At 42.2% G+C, this 20,697-nt stretch overlaps 1 protein-coding gene across 5 annotated transcripts in view; it reads right to left on the bottom strand.

The window, feature by feature from the left end:
* Positions 1-19,594, bottom strand: part of DOK5 (docking protein 5) — a 338,062-nt gene extending 318,468 nt beyond the window's left edge. For 4 of the 5 annotated variants that reach the window (XM_063959003.1, XM_063959005.1, XM_063959004.1 and 1 more), the window contains exon 1: positions 19,296-19,594. In XM_063959003.1, the coding sequence (XP_063815073.1) occupies positions 19,296-19,361 (66 nt within the window). In that variant the 5' untranslated portion in view covers positions 19,362-19,594. The remainder of the gene's footprint in view (positions 1-19,295) is intronic. The other variant, XM_063959008.1, reaches the window with a different exon arrangement.
* Positions 19,595-20,697: the final 1,103 nt, after the last annotated feature.

Here is a 20,697-nt window from a genome sequence, read left to right as displayed (position 1 = left end):
TGGATGAGGAAGAAATGGCAATGGCTATGTTACAGAATCTGACACCACAATTTGATTTTTTGGTGGAGCTTTAGAGTCAAATGACACTAAGCTGACAACAGAGATTGTAAGGGCAAAGTTGCTGCAGTTCCAAGATCGTATTCCTGTCGAGACCATAGCTGAGGGTTCTGCCTTGATCACAAAGGGCACAAAGTCCAAAAAGCACAAATTCAAATGTTTTGTATGTCACAAGATAGGACATAAAGCTTCAGATTGCAGAATGAAAAATTCCAGTGGTGCACAGAAACAGAGTGACAAGCCAAACAAGTCAGCATTGAATGTAGCAGACAGTCACAGGAAGGATTGCTGGTACATGGACTCGGGGGCCACTAGACATTTCAGTTGCAATAAGCATTGGTTAAATTCTTTAACACCGTGTAACCCACTACAGTTACAGGGATTGGAAATAAGGTTCTTACTGCATCACAAGCTGGGACAATCACAGTGGAGAAACAGTTGTTACAGATATCCAAGATGTGTTGTATGTGCCTGATTTAGAAAGTAATATCATTGCTATCAGCGTCCTAGAGAAGAAAGACTATAGAGTCCAATTTCAGGTGGGCAAATGTATGGTTCAAAATAAAAGAGTAACTGTTATTGCTTCAGCAACCCGGTGCAACCAACTATATGTCCTGTACACTGAGGAGTGTACTGCAATGATGACTACTGATGAAAAACAGTCAATAGAGCTGTGGAACAAACACTTGGGTCATCTGAAATATGACAATGTCCAGAAACTGCTAGATGAAATGGTAATAGGGATCATCGTGAGCAACGCTGAAAGACTCATGTGTGAGAGTTGCAACCCATTTCCAAAGTCAGTTAGTAGAGAAGATATGCCGCTAGCTCTAGTGCACACCGACATGTGTGGAATCGATCAGTGGCTACAGGTATTTCAAGACTCTCATAGATGACGCCACAAGAATGACACACATGTACTTCATTAAAGAAAAGAGTGAAGTTGTCAACAAAATTATGGAATACAAATACCTGGTGGAGACTCAGACGGGTCCGAAATTAAAGATCCTGAGATCAGAAAACGGTGGAGAGTATGAGAGTCTTAGCCACATTCCTTCGGAAATATGGCATAAAGCATCAGCTAACAATTGCCTACACACCGGAACAGAATGGCGTGAGTGAGTGGGCAAACCACACAACTGTTGAAAGAGCACGGACTATGTTAAGTGATGCTGGCCTGGAAAAAAATTTTGGGCAGAGGCAGTATCTACTGCAGTATACCTAAAGAATTGTGCATCTACAGTGGCTGTCAAAGGTAAAACGCCACTGGAGGCATGGTCCAGAAAAAAGCCAAGTGTCAGTCATCTTTGTGTCTTTGGGAGTAAAGCTTTTGCACATATAACAAAGGAGGAAAGGAGAAAGCTAGATCCAAATTCCATAGAATGTATAATGCTCGGATACTGCAACGAAAGCAAAGGAGACAGATTTTGGGATATTACACGTAAATGTCTTCTTAAATCCAGAGATGTGGTATTCTACGAGACAGCACCACTAACTGGAGCAATGGAGCAACAATAAAATGTATTACTAGATGTACAGGCAGCAGAAAGCGTATGTGAGTCTGAGCGTGTCAAAACAGACAAGTCAGGGAACCGAAGTTCCATGAGGAGCAACATCGGTATTCCAGCCAAGAAATACAGTGAGGAGTATGCAAACATAGCTTACTGGGAACCACAAAACATACAAGAAACAAAGTCAAGCAGTGATTGGACAGAGTGGAAGTCAGCAATTGATACAGATCTGTCAGCACTAAATGATAACAGTACATGGACTATGGTTGATAGACCAAGTGACCGTAAAACAATTAAAAACAAGTGGGTTTTCTGCAAAAAGTTGAATGCAGCTCGTTACAAAGCCCACCTTGTTGCCAAGGGATACACCCAGAAGTATGGGTGTAAAGGCTGGTGCCTTTATCACCTTGCACATATCACTGGTTTATCACTTCCTTATGCCTTCTCCAGGTTAATACATCTGCCCCATTGTTCGTACACCCCTAGTTACGGCTCTGCCATTGTATACTGAGGCTGGCATAGTTACACCATCTTGGGATTGTGGTTGTGCCCCGCTGATACTTGTCCACATTGCTAGGTTACATAAGGTTAACTATATTAAAAAAAAAAAATCAATTGAAATTTCAGCAGCTTGTTTTTAGTGCTTATTTTTTTTTTTTATCAGTGAACTAATATTGGTCTTTGTTTTCTTTCAATTTAGTGAGACCCTTCTTATTCAAAATTTGCATTTATTGGTGTGCATTAAGCCCTACATATTTGTTATGGTACTGTATGTGAAGTTGAATGGCAGAGAAAGCATTAGCCATTGGTCTAAGAATCTGTCTTGTATAGCATCTTAGTCTGAGAGAGAATTAAGCTCTGATTCCTCAGGAATAAAGCCCTCATTGGGGAAAATGGATTTGAATTAAAGTATTGAGCACATTGAGCCTCATGAAGATATACAGTAAATGGGTGCGGTGAATGTGTTCTGTGTATATAGCAATTTATAGAGTTTATTCAGAAAATCAACATTGATTTTCAAGCAGCCTAGATAAAAATATTAATGGGTATGAGTAAAAAGCATTTTATTACTAGGAAAACCGCAATGACTCATTTTTCTGATACCACAGAAGAAAACTCACTGGGGAACCTGTATTTGGAATAGATATTTTTTAATAGAAGCGGGCAGTACATAAAATGTCATAAGACAATAATATAAAATAAATTTTATATAGGTTATAGGTAGAGTCTAAAATTAGCAAGGGACTGTTCTCCACTTTTCTTCACTGTTTTTGTAACAAAATACAAATAATTTGATGCGCACAGTTTTGTTTGGGTTTATTAGTTTTGCTTGTTTTTTGCAAAATGTCTATTTTAACAAACTGAAGCTGAAATTTAGGGTAAAAATGTGTATGTATATACACAAATATTTCTATTATTTTTCAAAAAACAATATATATATATATATATATATATATATATATATATATATATAGGATGCGGTTAAGATGCCGGCTGCCAGGACCCCAGCAGCCGGAATCCAGATGCCGGATTCCTGAGGCCCGTCTGTATGATGACACTGAAATCTCGACAGTATCAGGGACCAACCATCCAGTCCGCGTATGTGCCGCGTCTAGGAGTGCCTTAGTACGATGAGCTGAGCCTTAGTACGCACGTAATTGGATGCATACGCACGTCCTAGTCATAGGCACATTTGCCGCGCCTGGCTTGCAGGCTAGATGAAAGTGGCTACATCTGTATATATTTATATACAGCATATCATATTTATATGTATATATATAAAATGAATTGGTCTGATTGTTTGTTTGTCTGTCAGGTTATGCATTCAGACACCCCTGCACAGATTGGGATGAAAACTAACGTGAGGTGGTCTAGTTGGATCCTGGCCAGGTTTTAGAGGGGAAAGGGAGGTAAACATGGAAAAGTGCAGTGGAAGGAGGCTGTTGAGGGACAATAATGGTAAAGCACTGTAAAATAGGCTCAGGGAAGCATTTACCTGCCCTCTGTTTTATGTTTTCTCTCTGGGAGAGTAGATGCTGCTGGCTACATCACGGGAAGGGCTGGCTGTCATGTAATTAGGCCCCATCCCCATGAGTGAGGGGGTGGGGCCTACATGATGCAATTCATCACATTAGCCCTGCTCCTCCTTATGGAGCTGCGATTCCTGTGATTATCTCTCAATCCTGCCTACATCACTAGGAAGCGGGCAGGGTTTTATCGCATTTTCCCTTTAGTACATCCCGCCCTTACTCCCTACACAGAATCAGGCCCCTTGTTTCCAACTTTTCAGAAGAAATTAGTTGAATGTATTATCTTTACTTCAGGTAGAAGTGCATTTGACTCAGATTTCAGTGTATTTATGTGAAACTGCTGTGCCCTGCAAATAGTCCTGGAGGCCTAAAGTATCTAGATGCGATAGGATTTAAATATCTCTCTACATATTCACTAGCTGGTGTTTTCTTTCATCTGTGGCCATTTGGTAAGCCAAGGGACTCAGAGGAAGGAATGTCCACTGCGTGGTGAATTTGGCTTCTGGCCCAGCAGTGCAGCGTACAGTACAAGATAGCTCTGCATTCTGCAATCCACAGATGCTCATATACTGTAGTTCCTGGGCACAGTTGTGCATGCTGCCAGCTTGCTTGTTGTACATAATTACCTGACATTGCTCTATGTGTTCTCAAATGGGATATTGTATCTAAAAAGAATAATCTTAAAACAATGTAAATTGTATTTTCTTATTCTTGACAGGTGTATTTAGCTTTAAATTAGTGCTTTAAATTATGCATGGAAATTTGCTTTAGGCTAGATTCCAACTCCCTTTACAGGAGGGACTATTCTTCTCTGGCAATCTGCGATTCAATCCTGCCTAATAGTCACATATTTGAATCTGAAGCATAAATTTGTCTTGAAACCATTTTCCATGCTCCCAACATTGACTGGCTCCTATAGTTGTAATTTGCAGGATGCCACGGATTGATGGTCGAGGACCAAATTGAATACTTTATGGTCAATTGATGGGGGAAACCACTGCTGGTGACTGCCAATCATAACACATGCAGAAAACTAACAGCACAACTATGTCCACCACATAACTGACCCTACGGATGACAGCTACCATCATTTATTTAAGGTAATATTTTCTTCTGAATTCCGAAAATAAAAAACTTTTGGCCTAGGGGTGCCGTGAATAAAAAACACACTATAAGACAAGAAAGTTTGGGAACCACTGCTGTATGTCATAATGTTCCCATGGTTGGGAATAGAACAAACTCATGGAATGGTAAAGGTACTGTAGCAGCACAATAGCTCAGTGGTCTGCAGTAGTGCCGGGGCAGGGGGGTAGGCACTTTTTACCCAAGTCTAGACCTGACGGAGGAACCCAGGCCAAGTCGTCGTCCCCCCTTACCTGACAGCAGCAACTGCAGTTCTTCTCTTCAGCCTAGCACATGCTGATGTGTGCTGGGCAGCATTGTGGCCAGTTAGGTGCTTCAAGTACTATTTTTGTGTATTTTTTCTAATGGTGCAGGGCCACGCCTCCCATGATTAGGCCACACCTCCTGAAAATACCTGGGCCTGGCCAGGCTCTCTACTGCCCTGGTGGTGTGCACTTTTCACATAATATTATTCCATACTTGCCTACATCTCTGGAGAGGAGACACTGCCTGCCACTGTGGAGAGGCACGGCCAGACTGTGCACCACTAGGCCCCACACCCAAAATGCTGCAATTTGCAGGTCCACGGGTAGGAGGCACTGCTACATGATGCAATTTTGTGTCACTTAGCCCCACCCCTCCATACAGAACCACAAATTCCCTGTAGGATCTCCTCATCCTGCCTGCTAGGGAGCTGGCGAGATGCAAGAGATCTGGCCTCTCTTTCATGGGTGCGGGGCACTGTCTGAAAATCGTGAGTCTCCCGCAACTTGCAGGAAAATAGACAAGTACAGTATGTATTATTATCACAATTTGTGGAAATTGGTAATAATGCCACAGTAGTGATGGCCTTTGTCATCACCACCAAAAAGATCACGTAAAACATTTTCTGAACTACATATCACCTCAGCTTCTGGACCCACAATTGTTAGTCTCCCGGATCACATGTCCAAAAGATATACTGAAGGTTGACTACTTCATTACAGCAGCCGGGTGGTTGTTAAAGGATCATTGGTTCCTCAACACTCTCAAAATATACCCCAAATAATTACCATTTATCCACGTTTCTTACTGTATAGCTCTCAATTGTGCATTACTCAGGTTACAGTACATTCTCTATTTCTCCTACTCACTTTCACCACATTATTCTCTTACTTTTCTTGTGTCTCCAGGACCATATATTTTACTGCCATATTATTTCCTATCACTGCTACCCTCTTTGCATGAACTATTTTGTTTCATGTAGCTATCTCTGCCACCACCATTCTCATGCAGAAACCATTGGCGTATCATTAATGGGTGCAAAGTGTACAGTGCACATGGGACCCTTGGTATAGGGGGCCCACACTTCGCACACACTGCACCCATTTTCTTATACTGACCGCTCTGTTGGCCCGGCACTAGCTGCACGACTGTAAAATTCACTCAGAAAAATGGCTGCTGCTGCTTTTTTCCAGTGATTTGTGAATGCGCAATATAGTGGACCCTGGGAACGTGGCGTGGGGGCGCCATGATCCCGGAGAGCTGCGCATGCGCAGTAGACTCTGGCACAATACCAAAGTCTACTGCGCCACCGGAGAGAAGGGGGCCCAATCGGAGCCTGCACACAGGCCCCCTCCTCTCTTAAAGCACCTCTGGCAGAAGCGTATCACATGCTGCTACAATTCCCTGGCATATGGGAATGTCTGCATTATGCTATGAGGGAGCAGGGCTCTGATTGTGGTCAGTCAGGTGGGGTTTCTAGGTACCCTGTGTGCTCTTGTGGCTGGTGAATGATTTATGGGAAGCCTGACTCTTTTTATTGTTTATTGTTTTCAATTTTACAAATTTTAAACTTTATTAATAAAACAAAACCTGCACAGCCAGTATCATAGTGATTTGTGTAGTGCTTTAAATCTACCACAGATTGATGGTGGATTACCATCAGATTTGCTGCAGAATAGGTGTTTGAAATTCGACAGGTGTCGACCGCCAGCACAGCAGTCCCCATAGAGTTCTATGGGGTTGCGAATGCGATGTTCCCATATGCATCAAGCCCCGGAAAGCCTAACTTTCCTTAGCATTTTCCCAATAGACATTGCTATCAATAAATTATATTGCATATAGAAACCTACGGGCTTCTTACTGTAATGAGTCCCTGGGGATGGATCCTTGATACACCCTGTCTGTGTCATCAGAACTTTGCATCTCTGCAAAATGGCTTTTTCCCCTAAGTCATCTCTTGATGAAGATCAGTCAAAACTCCAACTTACAACATTCACTGTGCATAGTTTGGAGACACATTAGCCACTTGAGCCCACTGGGCTGGTATAGTCTTTGGAATATAACACAGAGATTATTGGAGCAAACTATTTTAAGACTATTTGCACACAAACTAATCATACAAAATACAGAGACAAATATGCCTCCTTTTTAAGATGTTTCTCATGTGCTCTAAAAATCTGACCCTCAAGTTCCTAGTAGCCCTACTGGGATGTATTCATGTGACCGGCAGTCAGGAGACCGACGGTCACATAACCTAACCCAACATCCCGCCCCATCACAATCCTGGCAGTCGGCATGCCGACCAACAGGGACTATGTCCACGACATTCATGGAATGGGAATAGAACCTGTGGCGACCGCACTCGTCGCCCCCCCCCCCGCTGGGATTCCACTGCTGCTTTCTCCTGACCGCCAGTCAAGCATACAGTACCACACCCGCCTTACCAACGTTCGTTAAATTGCAAGTGTACTGTAAAATGTAAATTCCATATGTGCTATTACAATTAATCAATGGTTGTGCTACATATTAGGATTTTTTTCCTTTTCACTAACCTGGGACCCTGCCAGCAGTACATAAGCCTCCTGGACATCTTATTCAGCGTGATCAGGCAAAATTACCCGAGGACACTCGGGCTCTCAGCCACAAGCTACCATTCATTAGTACCAACACAACAGTGGATACCATAAACCTGTATCATCATACCATCGCTGGGTACAGGCTGTTCCTGTGTTTAGACCGCTAATTGATATACCAGATAAAGGAGGCCTACTTCAGTTATCACACTATTGTCTAAAGTCATGCAAGCATGGGGAATAATTAAATATGGACAAGGTCTCCAAAGATATTACGCCTGTGTACAGGGGACTATACCTTGTCCAAGACTTTTTCCTCAGGCACCACTGCAGTTTTTTCAATGTCCCAGGGCCAACGCCTGAACATTATATATATTTCTTTGCATGATACGCATAGAGAAAATCTGTCTGTCAGTTACTAATACCCCTTTCACACAAGAAATGCAGGGACTTATCCAGGAATTCGGTCCTAGGATCATGCCAGAGCATTCCCGGGTTGGCCCCCATTTACACCAGCCTTTCGACCCGGGTCGTCCTGGGTCAGCGCCTTTCATACTGATCCCGGGATGGCCCTGCATTTATATGAGAATGTCATTAGAAATGGCCTGTTTAGGCTCACAAAGATGAGGTCATTAGAGGGACAATGGGGCTGCTCACCTCATTGCAGCAATCATGGCCGACGGAGTACCACTGTGTATGCCTGTGTTCATGTTTTTGTGGGCTTTACTGCTGTCTGACCCAGCAAGCGAGAGCCTGATGCAGCTTCTGACTCTGTGCTTTATAGTACAGTTATATCTGGAGGAGGAGAGCGCTTTTTGTGGCAGAGAGGGCCAGGAATCAACGCCAGTATTTGCGCAGGAGGAGAACCCTGATTTTGCAAACCCAGGCTTCCGTTATGCAAATGAGTACCGTGACCGAGCGAAGAATGTTGGTCAGAGCCCGCCCTCATGGAGATGTTTTCATGGAGACTGTGGAGGCTTTTCAAGATGACCAGTGGATTGCCCACTTTCGCATGTCGCGTGCTACGTTCCAATACCTGCTGGACCTACTCACCCCTGCACTTACTATGCAGACCACCCACTACCGGACACACATCCAGCCAAGAAGGAGACTGGTGATTGGTGGTGGTATGCTACGTCAGGAGAGTACCGCACAATCTTCTGCTTGTTTGGTGTTGGGATCTCCACTGTCTGCAGAGTTATACACCAGGTGACGAAGGCTATTCTGGATACCCTATACCAACGGTTCATCTGCTTACCGCAAGGAAAGCGCCTAGATGACAGCATCCAAGGCTTCCTGCAGCATGGGTATCCCCAGTGTGCCAGTGTCATCGATGGGACCCATATCCCCATCATTGCCCCCCGTGACAACCCGGCGGATTATTATAATCGGAAAGGATGGCATTCCATCATCTTACAGGCTGTGCTGGACCATAAATACTGGTAAGCATATTTTTCACAGTGTGTGTTTTTAAATGCAGTGTACCTTTCATTGTTCTAAAAACTTTTCAAACCTTTCTTTAGCTTCACTGATGTATTTATTGGCTGGCCTGGGCGAGCACATGATGCTCGTGTTCTTGCAAACTCCAATTTGTACAAGATTACGCAGGACAAGCAGGACGGATGACTTTTTCCCAGAGAGGTAAAAATATTCAGTATATATTTTTTGTTTCACAACGGTGTTTTAAATGGTTTTCCTGATTTCACTTTTGGGCATAAATTGTGGCATAATATGTGTTTCTCTTTTTAAAAGTTTTATTTAAATACTTTATGTCAGTGTAGATTGCTGCCACCAGCTTCACCCCCATACCTGTTTCAGCAATGAAATATAGTGATACTCTTGTATTTCCAAGACTGTGGATGGGGTGGACATCCCAGTCCACATTATCGGAGATGCAGCCTACCCTTTGCAGCGCTGGCTAATAAAGGGATACACCCAGCATGTGCAGCTATCTACCATCCAAGTGGCATACACCTGCACTCTCAGTTCAGCAAGGATGGTGGTGGAGAATGCCTTTGGCCGCCTGAAAGGACGTTGTCACCGCCTCATGAAGAGAAATAGTGTGGACCTCCAATTTATGACTCATGTAGTAGCGGCCTGCTGTATCCTTCACAACATATGTTAGATACAGAAGGAACAGTTTCTACAGGAGTGGACTGTGCAGGACCCTGAAGTGGCACACTCTACTCTTGATATCGTGTCCTTTGAGGGGCAACATTCCTCAAGTGCAGAAATCATAAGGGAAACCATTGCTACTCACCTTACAGAAATGTTACCCGAGAAATAATGCTCCCCCATTGTAAGTCATTTATTAATAAATACATACATTTGGAGTGTCTTAATCTTTTTTTTTAATTCTTGGTATAAATCGAACCAGAATAATGCACAGACATTTAAACAAGCCAAACTTGGCCCTATCTGTAGACCTTAAATTATAACATGTGTACAACACATAGCAAACATTTAAATAACACAAAAACCCCGAACCCAACCTCATCCCCCCCCCCCCAACATTAACATTGGGACCTAATAACAGGCCAAAAACAAGCAAAGCTGGAAACATAGTCAAAATAAAACACTGCCTATAGCGATTGGCTATATACTGGGTATTCAGAAGTCTGGATTAGGGTTAGGGGGGGGGGGGTCATAGTATGGACCTCTGGAATACTGTAGGTAACTGCGCTTGGGGACAGGAGGTGCCTGGATAGCTGGGTTCATGTGGCTACCTTGAATGCAGGGCAAGATTTGTTCCAGAAACTGAAATTGCCTGGCTTGGTACTCACGCAAGATGCGCTCTTGGTGGCCCATTATCTGTGTTATAAAGGATTGCTGCAGCTCTCTTTCTGTCTCTATGAACCGTAGTTGGCGGGCATCCTTCTGGTGCTGTATGTTGGCGTCCATCGCGTTCAGTTCTTCAACCAGAACCCTGGTCATTGCCCGTGCACCTTGCTCCACTTTGGTTACTTGCGTTTCTTATTGGGAACTGAATATACTGCACTGCAAGGGGAGTAAGAAGGAAAAAAGGGCACAAGAAAAAGTATTGGTGTGATTGTACGTGTTTGTGGCCTCCTCCCATCAGCACTTGATACACTCTGCGGCAGTAAACGTTATGGCGGGGTGGTACTGGTGGCGTATAGGGCAGAATGGATGCAGAGCAATAAATTTTGGGGCTAGGGAACTTGTCATTATTGTGGTACACCTGAGGGTACTAGCAGGGGTGTGATCATATGTGTTTGTGGCCTCCTACCACCTGCACTTGATATTGATACACTCAAAATTCATGTGTATTGGAATGCGGGTGCTTTGGGCAGAAATTATGCAAAGCAAGAACAAATACTCACTATTGGTGCGCATGACTGGGGGATCACACTGGAGTGCCACACCCACATCTCTGTTCTGGCCAGACTCAGCGTCCGTACTGGTGTCAGCTATGCTGTCATCAATCGAGTTGTTGGAAGAGTCTAGATCGGGGTCGATGGGGTCATCTGGGATTGGAGATGTTGGCCAACATAGGCTACTGTCCATGCCGGACTGACTCTCAGAAGCAACCACAATGGGGGATAGAGTGGCAGAGCTGGAAGATGAGAGGCTGATGGGGTCACTGAGCACAGTGTTGCCAAAGACTGATGCGCGCTGGTCATAAAAGATCAAGTCGCGCCTTGCAGCCCCTCTCTTGTTACGGTTGTGGCCGTGGACCCTGTTAAATTGCTTTTTGAGCCCTTTCAGCTTATTGACCACTTGCTGCTGGCTCCGGATGATGCCCCACGAGGCCAGGATATTTGCTATGTTGTGGTAAACCTGGGCATCCTTGACAGTGCCCATGATCTGGTGCCGGATCTCCTCTTCTCCTTTAATACTTAACAGCTCCATCACCTGCTCATTGGACAAAGACATTGTTAATAGTGCTGCTGGGGTTTGTTGTGCCACAGAGCTGCAATGTGTATCTGCCTCTGCGCTGTGTGATGGCTCTGCGTGGCTCTGCAAAATTACATTACCAGGAAGCTACCCAGCATATTCAATCAGCATGAGCAGAGGAAACCCGGGAAGGAGAGACCTGTCCCTGCACCATTTACACCGGCCAGTAAACTGGGATGATACTGGGACCAACCCTGCTACTTAATCCCTAGACAGAAATCCCTGGATTTTGGCCCGGGACCCTTTCATACCAGCACTAGACCCGGGTCGACCCGGGAATAATCCTGGGATTTTAGGCTGGTGTGAAAGGGGTATAATACATACAGGGGCATTTTAAGAGAGGAGGTAGCCCGTGTGCAGACTCCAGGTGGGCCCCCTCTTCTCCACAGCGCCGTAGGCTCCGGCACTGTGCCAGAGTCTACTGCGCATGTGCAGGTCTCCAGAAACATGGTGCCCACCATGGTACGGAGACAAAGTTTGTACTGCACTTGCGAGGTGGCCATTTTGGGTATTATTTTTGAAGAGGCTGTTGTGGCTGCAGTGCCCGTCTCGCGACTCCGGAAAGGTAAGCATTAAAACAACATGTGTGCACTGCACACAATGCACCCATGATATAAAAGCCAATGAATATATATGATTTTCAGTGCTTCAATTCAAACAGACACAACTAGGTAACATTTTCAGTGTGTTATTGTTTCAATATCCTGTGCTACATATTATCAGTGCCACATAGCGCTTTGGTTCATTTTAATGCGTATGGTTTTTTTTTTTTTTGCCTAATGTTCAATAAATTGGATCATTTTATTTTTGAATTTACTGTATATTGGTACTTTTCGTTAGTTGTGGTCCTTCAAGCGCAGTTAGATTTCCATACAATAATGTCTTGCCGATTTTCAAACCCCACAGAGGTTTATTTCTAACAGCAGCTTGGGAACACAGCTCTATAACTATATAATCCTTTATAACAACCTATCTATGGTAGTATACTACCAATCAGTTTTTAAAAGGTATTGGTGTTGTATCTCGGGCAATCGCTAGCGCCCAGGGATTTTGTGCGTTTTGGTAATCAACTGAAATAACTAGCATACTTATGTTAACTCTTGCTTCTTATTTATGTAACACTTTCTAACACTTCAACATCTCGGTAGTTTGATCCCTTGAGACAGAGCCGTAGCTAGACTTTTTGGTGCCCTGTTCCAGAAAGAGAATTGCCCACCCCCCTTACACACACACACACACACACACACACACACACACACACACACACACACACACACACTCACACACATTTTTCCAATAGGGACATAAGGCCCATGCCCTCGTGGGGAAGGGGCATGACAAAATTGAGCCAAGAGAAAGCCCATGCTATGAAACCCATTCCCACATTTTAAACCACATTCATGCACTTAACTTGAGAGCTTGTTGTTATTCAGTTATAATACCCTTTATTAAATATCACATTTTAATATACTTCCATATCCAGGATACAAACCTATAACCTGTTGCATTCCAGTCAAACACCCTACTCATTGAACTATTTGATCCTGCATAAAAACTATGTGATTTCTTACTATATGAAGCTACTTGCACTTTGTTAAAAAAAAATCAGAATTGCAATTGAGCAGATCTATGTACTGTGCAGCCACACATACAATCTCTTGTAGTCACAAACTACATAGATCTGCTCAGCTGCAATGCGGATCATTTTTTCACAAAGTACAAGGGTAAGCTTCAAACAGTTAGAATTCTCTAGCTTAGACTTATCTATCTTTCTATGTAAGGACAGATTGTTCAATGAATAGAGTGTCTGACTGCAATGCCACAGGCAATGAGATCGAGTCCCAGGTATGTCAGCATCTTGAAATGTATTAAAGGACAATGTGACTGAATAACAAAGAGCTCTCAAGTTAAGTTCAAGAATTTTCAATAGGTATTAGTGCTGAAATGGGTGGGGGAAGGATACAGGGGCGATCAGGAGATGCTTTAATCAGGGGGGAAGGAGATGCTTTAATCAGGGCGAACAGGGGGGAAGCTTTAAGTGAAAGTAATTAAAAAGATAATTGACAAGTACCACCAACAGTGCCGCACATACCTAGTTATGGCCCTGCCTTGGGGCCAACCGCTGACTTGGTGGGTCAGGTCGCGGTTGATGTGTCCATATATTTTTGCCCCAAAATTATGCTAAGCACCTCAGTTTTGCTCTATGTTAGATTGCAGAGTTTGTTATAATTATCTTGATTAGGAGTGCTTAGTACTACAGAGTATGCATTTGCATTTTCTTTTTCCAATTACCAACTATTGTATTCAATATTATTTATATTTTGTTGCCGAAAGCACAATTGTGCTGCTATTATTATATGATCCAAAAAGATGCATGAGTTTTTTTCAACTTTGCCACTACTTGTAACTAGATTCTAGAAACACTTTTAGGCTGCTCTATGATAGGAAAAGTAGGCCTGTCGGTAGTGGTATATTGTATCAATGCAACCAAGAACAGTACAATACTCATCATGTCAATGTCTACAATTTGGGATTGTTATTGGAAATTAGGAACAGTTGTCAGATAGGATAATTAGACCTGGAGTGCATGAGATCACATTTTCTGTACTACACAAAGAGTTGGATTGAGGTGTTGTTGAGTTGTTACGGTGCACCACGTCTACTACACTAAATACTTATACAGCAAAACCAATAGCTCTGTTAATATGTTAGATTAAGTTCCTAACACTAGTCCAGTGTGTTACGCACACCAGTGCTAACAGGAGTATACCGGTGTATGAACAGAGAGGGAAGCGAAGCAAACGAACTCACAGACAGTATAACATAACATACACAGGAGGTGATGGAATAACTAATAAACACAAAGTGAACGGAGAAGCCCAAAGGCTCAGGAATTGGGTGTTTCCCTAGTGTCAGGAATGCTCAGATGGAATAGAGCAGACAATGAAGCGAGGTGTAGTGATTTAACATGTGGAGCACCTGAAATGATGTTGCTAAGAGCAACAGAAAAAACCCCAAAGGGTTACCAACGGGTGTGGGAATAAACTCCTTGGTCAGAGATAGAAATATAGACACAAGGAGAGTATCCACAATCCTAACCCCCACTTGCAGGGCACAGGTTCAGCTTACTGCCACTAAACTGACACCTGGACGCCCTGCACAGTGAGGGAGGATTAAGCAAGCAGGTCTGAGAGTACAGCCGCAAACCTGCTGGGTTCACAGAATAGCAAAAGAACCCCAGCAGGTCAAACAACTGACTCGAGTCTTACTGCTAGGTCCGGATTGGCAGAATGAAGTACCGAATCCCAAGGCCTATTCGCAGTAAGCAACAAGTAAATACAAAGTCACACAGTACTAGCTAACTTTCTGGAACTGACTAACAAACAAAGATTCAGCAGCATTTGCCTAGCCTGAGAGGATGGTTTATAAAGCAGGTGCTGTCCACGCCCCACTCAGACCTCACAGACTGTGAGCACAAAACCAGCGCCGGATTCCCTGCCGTGCACAGAGCCTGTAACCACTACACAGTAAAAACCCGGACCGGAGTATCAGCTGCGCTCAGGTTACTTCGCTAACACTTGCCTCCCGGTTGCCATGGCGACGTGGCAGCACAGAGCAGGAGATCCTAACACAGTGTCGCCCTTGGGCAACAAAGGGTCAACCGGGGAATGCAGTGGTAGGGGCCCAAGGTTAAAGGTTGTGGCCAGCCACTGCAGAGGGACTTGGACAACCATTACAGAGGATATGCAAAGAAGAGGGCCCCTTTATAAACGAGGAGACAGGGGTGTGTCAGAACAACCCACTTTGATTGACAGGGAAGTCTAATCTTATTTAGTTTCCATAAAAACAAACCAAGTTCATTAATTATCCTGCTTCACCAAGTAACTGACAGAGTAGAGGGCAGGGCCTAAGGCCTGTACATCTGTGGGTCGGTCAAACTACACTAGCTACAAGTGGTAAGATCACACATAGGCTAATAAAGACCATCTTCAATAAGCTCCCGACCTTGTAAACCATTGCATCTCCTACTGATTTAATCACATGATTATCTGGCATATGGGTCAATTTGGAACCACATGTAGTAATATTGGGCCAATTAACATAATATTACTGTAGATCCCTAATAGTGTGACCAACATCAGTGTATTACAGGCTTTGAATAGTTAACAAATCTCTAAGTACATAATTTCCCCTGTCCAATCTCAGTGATCAATATACAATACAGAGACTATTAAAATAATCACAGCAATCATCCTATTGATAAACAGTTCTATTGACCGACTAAAAATACCATTCACCATTTATTGTACAGGAGCTTCCTGAGATGCTGATTGGTGAATGATTGCCACTATCTATAGATTGTAAGCTTGCGAGTAGGGCCCTTTTACTGTAGCGATTTCTCTGTTTGTTATTAAAAAATCAATTTTGTTTTGCTACTGTTTTGTTCCAAATTGTAAAGTGCAACAGAATATGCTAATGCTCTATAAGTAATAATAATAATAATAATAATAATAATTATTATTATTATTATTATTATTATTATTATTATTATATACAAACCCAGTAGCTGGCTTAGACTAATACACTGTACACTTGACCTTCATTGACACTGTACACTTGATCCTTTATTGACAAGAAATAGCAGCCCAGGGGGAATATGACCACATGCTAACCTGGCCAGCATGCCTCTAATAAAGAGTGTACTCTGCGCTGCTGCTCAATTGGCAACCTCTACTACCTGAATGTCAAAGGGAAATGACACAGGCCCCTTTAAAAAACAATTTGGCCCCCTATCCAAATAAAAGGGAATTGTCCACAATATGTTATCAATGTTTGCCTATGTTTGCTACAGTACATGGCATGTTAAAGCTGGATGTACTGTATATTGAGATAAGTCTGCCTTATCACATGCACCTTAATGATCATTTTATTACATCTTTTCCTGTAATTGTTTTAGGTGCAAATCTATAATTCTTTAAATTATCCCCTAAGTCACTGTTCAAATGTACATACTGTACTAGTACAATGGGGCCAAAATGCAAAACTGCACTGATCTTTTCATGAATAGGATGCATTCTTTTTCACCCACCATAAATAATTTACTGATCGTCAAAACTTTGTGGAAAACTCTGCCCATCAGCAAGGAAACCCTAAAAAGTAAATGTAAGAATACTAAATTATGCATAGATTTCCTAATATCATTGGTTTTGGGTCTTAATACAGTTATTTAGCCTCAAAACCATTATTGTCAGTGACTCATCCCCTCTTTTGCTACTTCTTTCAGTTTATAATACATTTTCATTTCCTAATCTATGAAAATATCTGTGACCCTCCTGAATTAGAGCGAGACCTCCTGGCTTCCCAAGAGAGTAGACACATTTCTGGGAGAGCAGATACATATGGTCACAAGGTGGTCTGAGGCATGACACAGTATAAACCCACCTCACACACACCTAGTACTTTGAGTCATCATCACACATGACTGGCCCACTTGCCTTTTTTCCTACTTCATCTAAACTATTCCTGGAAACGAGGTACAGTAGGAGACCAAGGAAGTACTGTATGAGTGCAGCTCACGTAGGCCAAATATACTAGTGGATGAGCACTTACACCTTAATTGTGAAGATTACACCAATCAATAGCTTCTTTCCTGCTGTCACAACCTGTGTTATTACACTTTATCATTTGCTTCTTTACAAATAACCACTTATATTAATGCACCTAAATGGAACTAAGACTAGAATTGAATATAGGACTCTCATCCAGTTGCCGGCACTACTAGCACTGGGACATTCAGCACATAAGCACTGGTGAACATTTGACTTTAAAAGGCACTTGCAGAAATTCACAACTTAATAGTGGAAAGACACATAAAAGTTATGACATTGTCACTGTGTATTCTTCTATTTTAGAGAGGCGTAAAGGACAAGATTTATACACAGTTTGGAATTCATAGCAAAGTGCAGCCTTTGAAAGACTATGTGGGACTGTAACCTGAGATGAACATTCAAGCAGGAGACAGAAAGCCTCATAAAAAAATTGGTTCAGTCTACGACTGAAGATATTTGTACAGCCTGTGGGCTTACCTGTTGCGTTGTCTGTGTAAAGCATGCTACTAAATGGGTTAACGGGTAAATGTAAGTCGTTATACCACACATGCAATTTGTAGCAAGCAAGTATTTCATCCTGAATTAAATAATAATTATGGCTTAAGGGAGGCAATATAATCACATACATTATTGGAACAATACACTGCAAAAATACTTTGGCTTTGTAGCAAATCAGGTGTAGTTCCTGCAGATACAACTAATTGCCAATTTTATTATCTTAGACAAAAAAAGGTTGTGTAACACTGCGTTTTTTTTTTGTTTTCGATAGAAATAAATGTAATTCAGTATTATAATTTGTTTAATTAGAAAATCATTCTTATTTTTTAAGTCGTATTTTTCATTATGTTCTCACCCTATTATTCTTTTGCTCATGGAGAGGTTTTAGTCATCAACGGTGTTTTCAACCTTATAAATGGAGGTGCATTATCATTGTAAATAACAACTACACCCACAATATACAGTACAAACGATATAATAAGCTAATGACATAGAGTGCCTCACAGTAGATTTACAATCTAGAACAATAGTACCTTCAGAATAGCTTTTTATTAGACATGAACAATATTTTTAAAACTTTCCAAAGAAAATTCACAGCTTTTATCATTTGTGCTCCAAGCATCTCACATTTATCTAGCAGAAATATTACAGCTCACATTTTTAATCAGTCTGGAATTACCAGATTTTACTTCAGTGGAACCACATATAAGAATTAATTGACAGCATTGTCTCCGACCACAGTGCTTATTATACCTTATAAATTCTACCAAATGTGAAATAGAATAAGTGCAAAATGCAAAAACAGAAATGGAAGATTATAAGGCAAAGGCTGGAACTTTGCACCTCTGTGAAATGGCCTGTTCTGCCAAAATACTGCTAAATTCCGCTCAGCCCTATGTATTCTTAAAAATGCTGTTGATACTTTCCTATTAAGTTCTCTACTTAAAACGTACAAATATCGTGCAAATAGAACAACACTCTTGCTCTATTTAACAATCCAGAACTGACATCCTCTCTTACAGAGTGATATAGAATGCAGAATACATTGTCTTGAGAAGCAGGGTACCTTTCCACATACAACTGCAAGCAGTTTAGTAAAACAAAGACAGAATGCCACAGTCCTGACAGGTGTCTTTCATTCATAAATCTCTTTATCTCTTCCCAATGATGGAGATATGTTTGACACTCCCTCAATATTAACGCACACTATTGTACGATCAAGAGGAAACAGTAAAGATTAAACACAAATCCACATGTCACACCTCTCTATTACATAAAAAGGGTGAAAGTGAACACTATAGTCAGCCTTTCTAGACAATGCCATATACACTATTTGAGGCTGGCGGATATAAATTGTTTAATGTCAGGTGGGCTCTAGGGAGCTGCTGCCAGCAAAGGAATTAATACTCCCCTTTTAAGTAGTGTGATTGATGCAAAATGAATGCTCTAAGCTACACTGGTTTTAAAGGAGCCTGTGTGTAGCATGTGCATGCTCCTGCAGACCATATGGAATAAAACTCAGGTACTAATAGTCACTGCCATCCTATGTACTGTATTAATGCTGATAAACAGACATAAGTCCATCAACTCCAACCATAACACTTTCTAATAATAACTGTTCTACTGTTCCAGAATAAGAAGAACTGCAGCTTAGCATCTTGTGGTTGCAGCAAACATATTAAGATACAGCAAATATATAGGGGAAAAACCACTTACACCAAGTCGACGGCTTCTTATCTTTACATAGCCCTGCTTGACAATGTCATTAAAATTTGAACCCATCCCCAGCAAGCAGCAGATGGAGTCAGGAAGTAAAAGTTGAGAGGATAGATATAAGCCAGATGTTAGGCGAGGCGGGGAAGGCACATCAGATTCTCCCAGGGACCTGCTGCATTCTCCCTTCCTTTTATATCCACTTTGGAGAGAAAAGTGAGATGTAATGTGAGGCAGAGAGAACTAATGAGACTGGAGCAGCAGCAGCAGCATCATCAGCTGATAGATCTGGCTGGCTACATTGTGGACTGTACCACTCTGCAGCAAGTTGCTATGATGCAGGGGGAAGACATCTCACATTGTAATACCCAGCCCACCATTCCCAAACAGGAGCCGTATCAGCATCCTCCCTGCTCTGCACACAGTGTGGGAAGCAGTGAGGGAGAGCAAACACTCTACTGCTCTGATTAGCATACAGGCAAAGCAAACAATAGCATCCTATGTATCTTTCACAAAGGTCACTGCAGAATTACTTACACTGTAGCTCCTGCAAATCCTTCTGGTATAGCAGTAGCACATATTGGAGTCTCTATCACTGTGGTGCTGCTATGGCTGTCACACTGATATTTAAGGTGGCAGACAGATACTGTTGCCATATGTAAGGATAATTCATTACAAAACATGTTTAGAAAATAAAATCTGATTGTACATGCCTACTATCTACAATATATATATATATATATATATATATATATATATATATATATATATATATAAAATCTATCTATCTATCTATCTATCTATCTATCTATCTATCTACATCTGTATATCTATGACTCTCTCCATCTATTTCTCTATCTATAATTTAATTTTGCAGTATGAATATATACTACAGCTGTAGACAATTGGCTTTTAAGTGCTATATGTTAGTGAAACATTTTCAAAATAAACAAGTGTTCTGCAGGTCTCTAGAGAGTAGCCAACAGATAGGCCACTTTTGATATCATATATATATCTCCTATATATTTGCCCAGATCTGTGACTTTGTGATTCATTTGCTAACGCTGGGCAGAGTCACAATGCTGGGCGGAGTCAAGTCACAGATCTGCCCAAATATATAGGAGAATAGGAGTACACACTGGCCAAATATATAGGAGAAAATAGGAGAACATTTAACAGTACATGGTGATAACAGTACATACATAGTGAGCGCAGGAGAGACAGCAGCAGCAGGTTAAAGCTCCGTATAAGCACCAACCCCAGCCGTCAGCTATTGGACACATGTTAAATCTCCGTACAAGCACCGCCGCCAGCTATTGGACACATGTTAAAGCTCCATACAAGCACCGCCCCCAGCCACCAGCTATTGGACACATGGCTGAGGAGTGCGCTGTGATTGGCCACC

The sequence above is a fragment of the Pseudophryne corroboree genome, chromosome 3 (genome assembly GCF_028390025.1).
Source record: "Pseudophryne corroboree isolate aPseCor3 chromosome 3, aPseCor3.hap2, whole genome shotgun sequence".
Taxonomy (NCBI): Eukaryota; Metazoa; Chordata; class Amphibia; order Anura; family Myobatrachidae; genus Pseudophryne; species Pseudophryne corroboree.
This window is presented reverse-complemented; position numbering and strand designations above follow the sequence as displayed.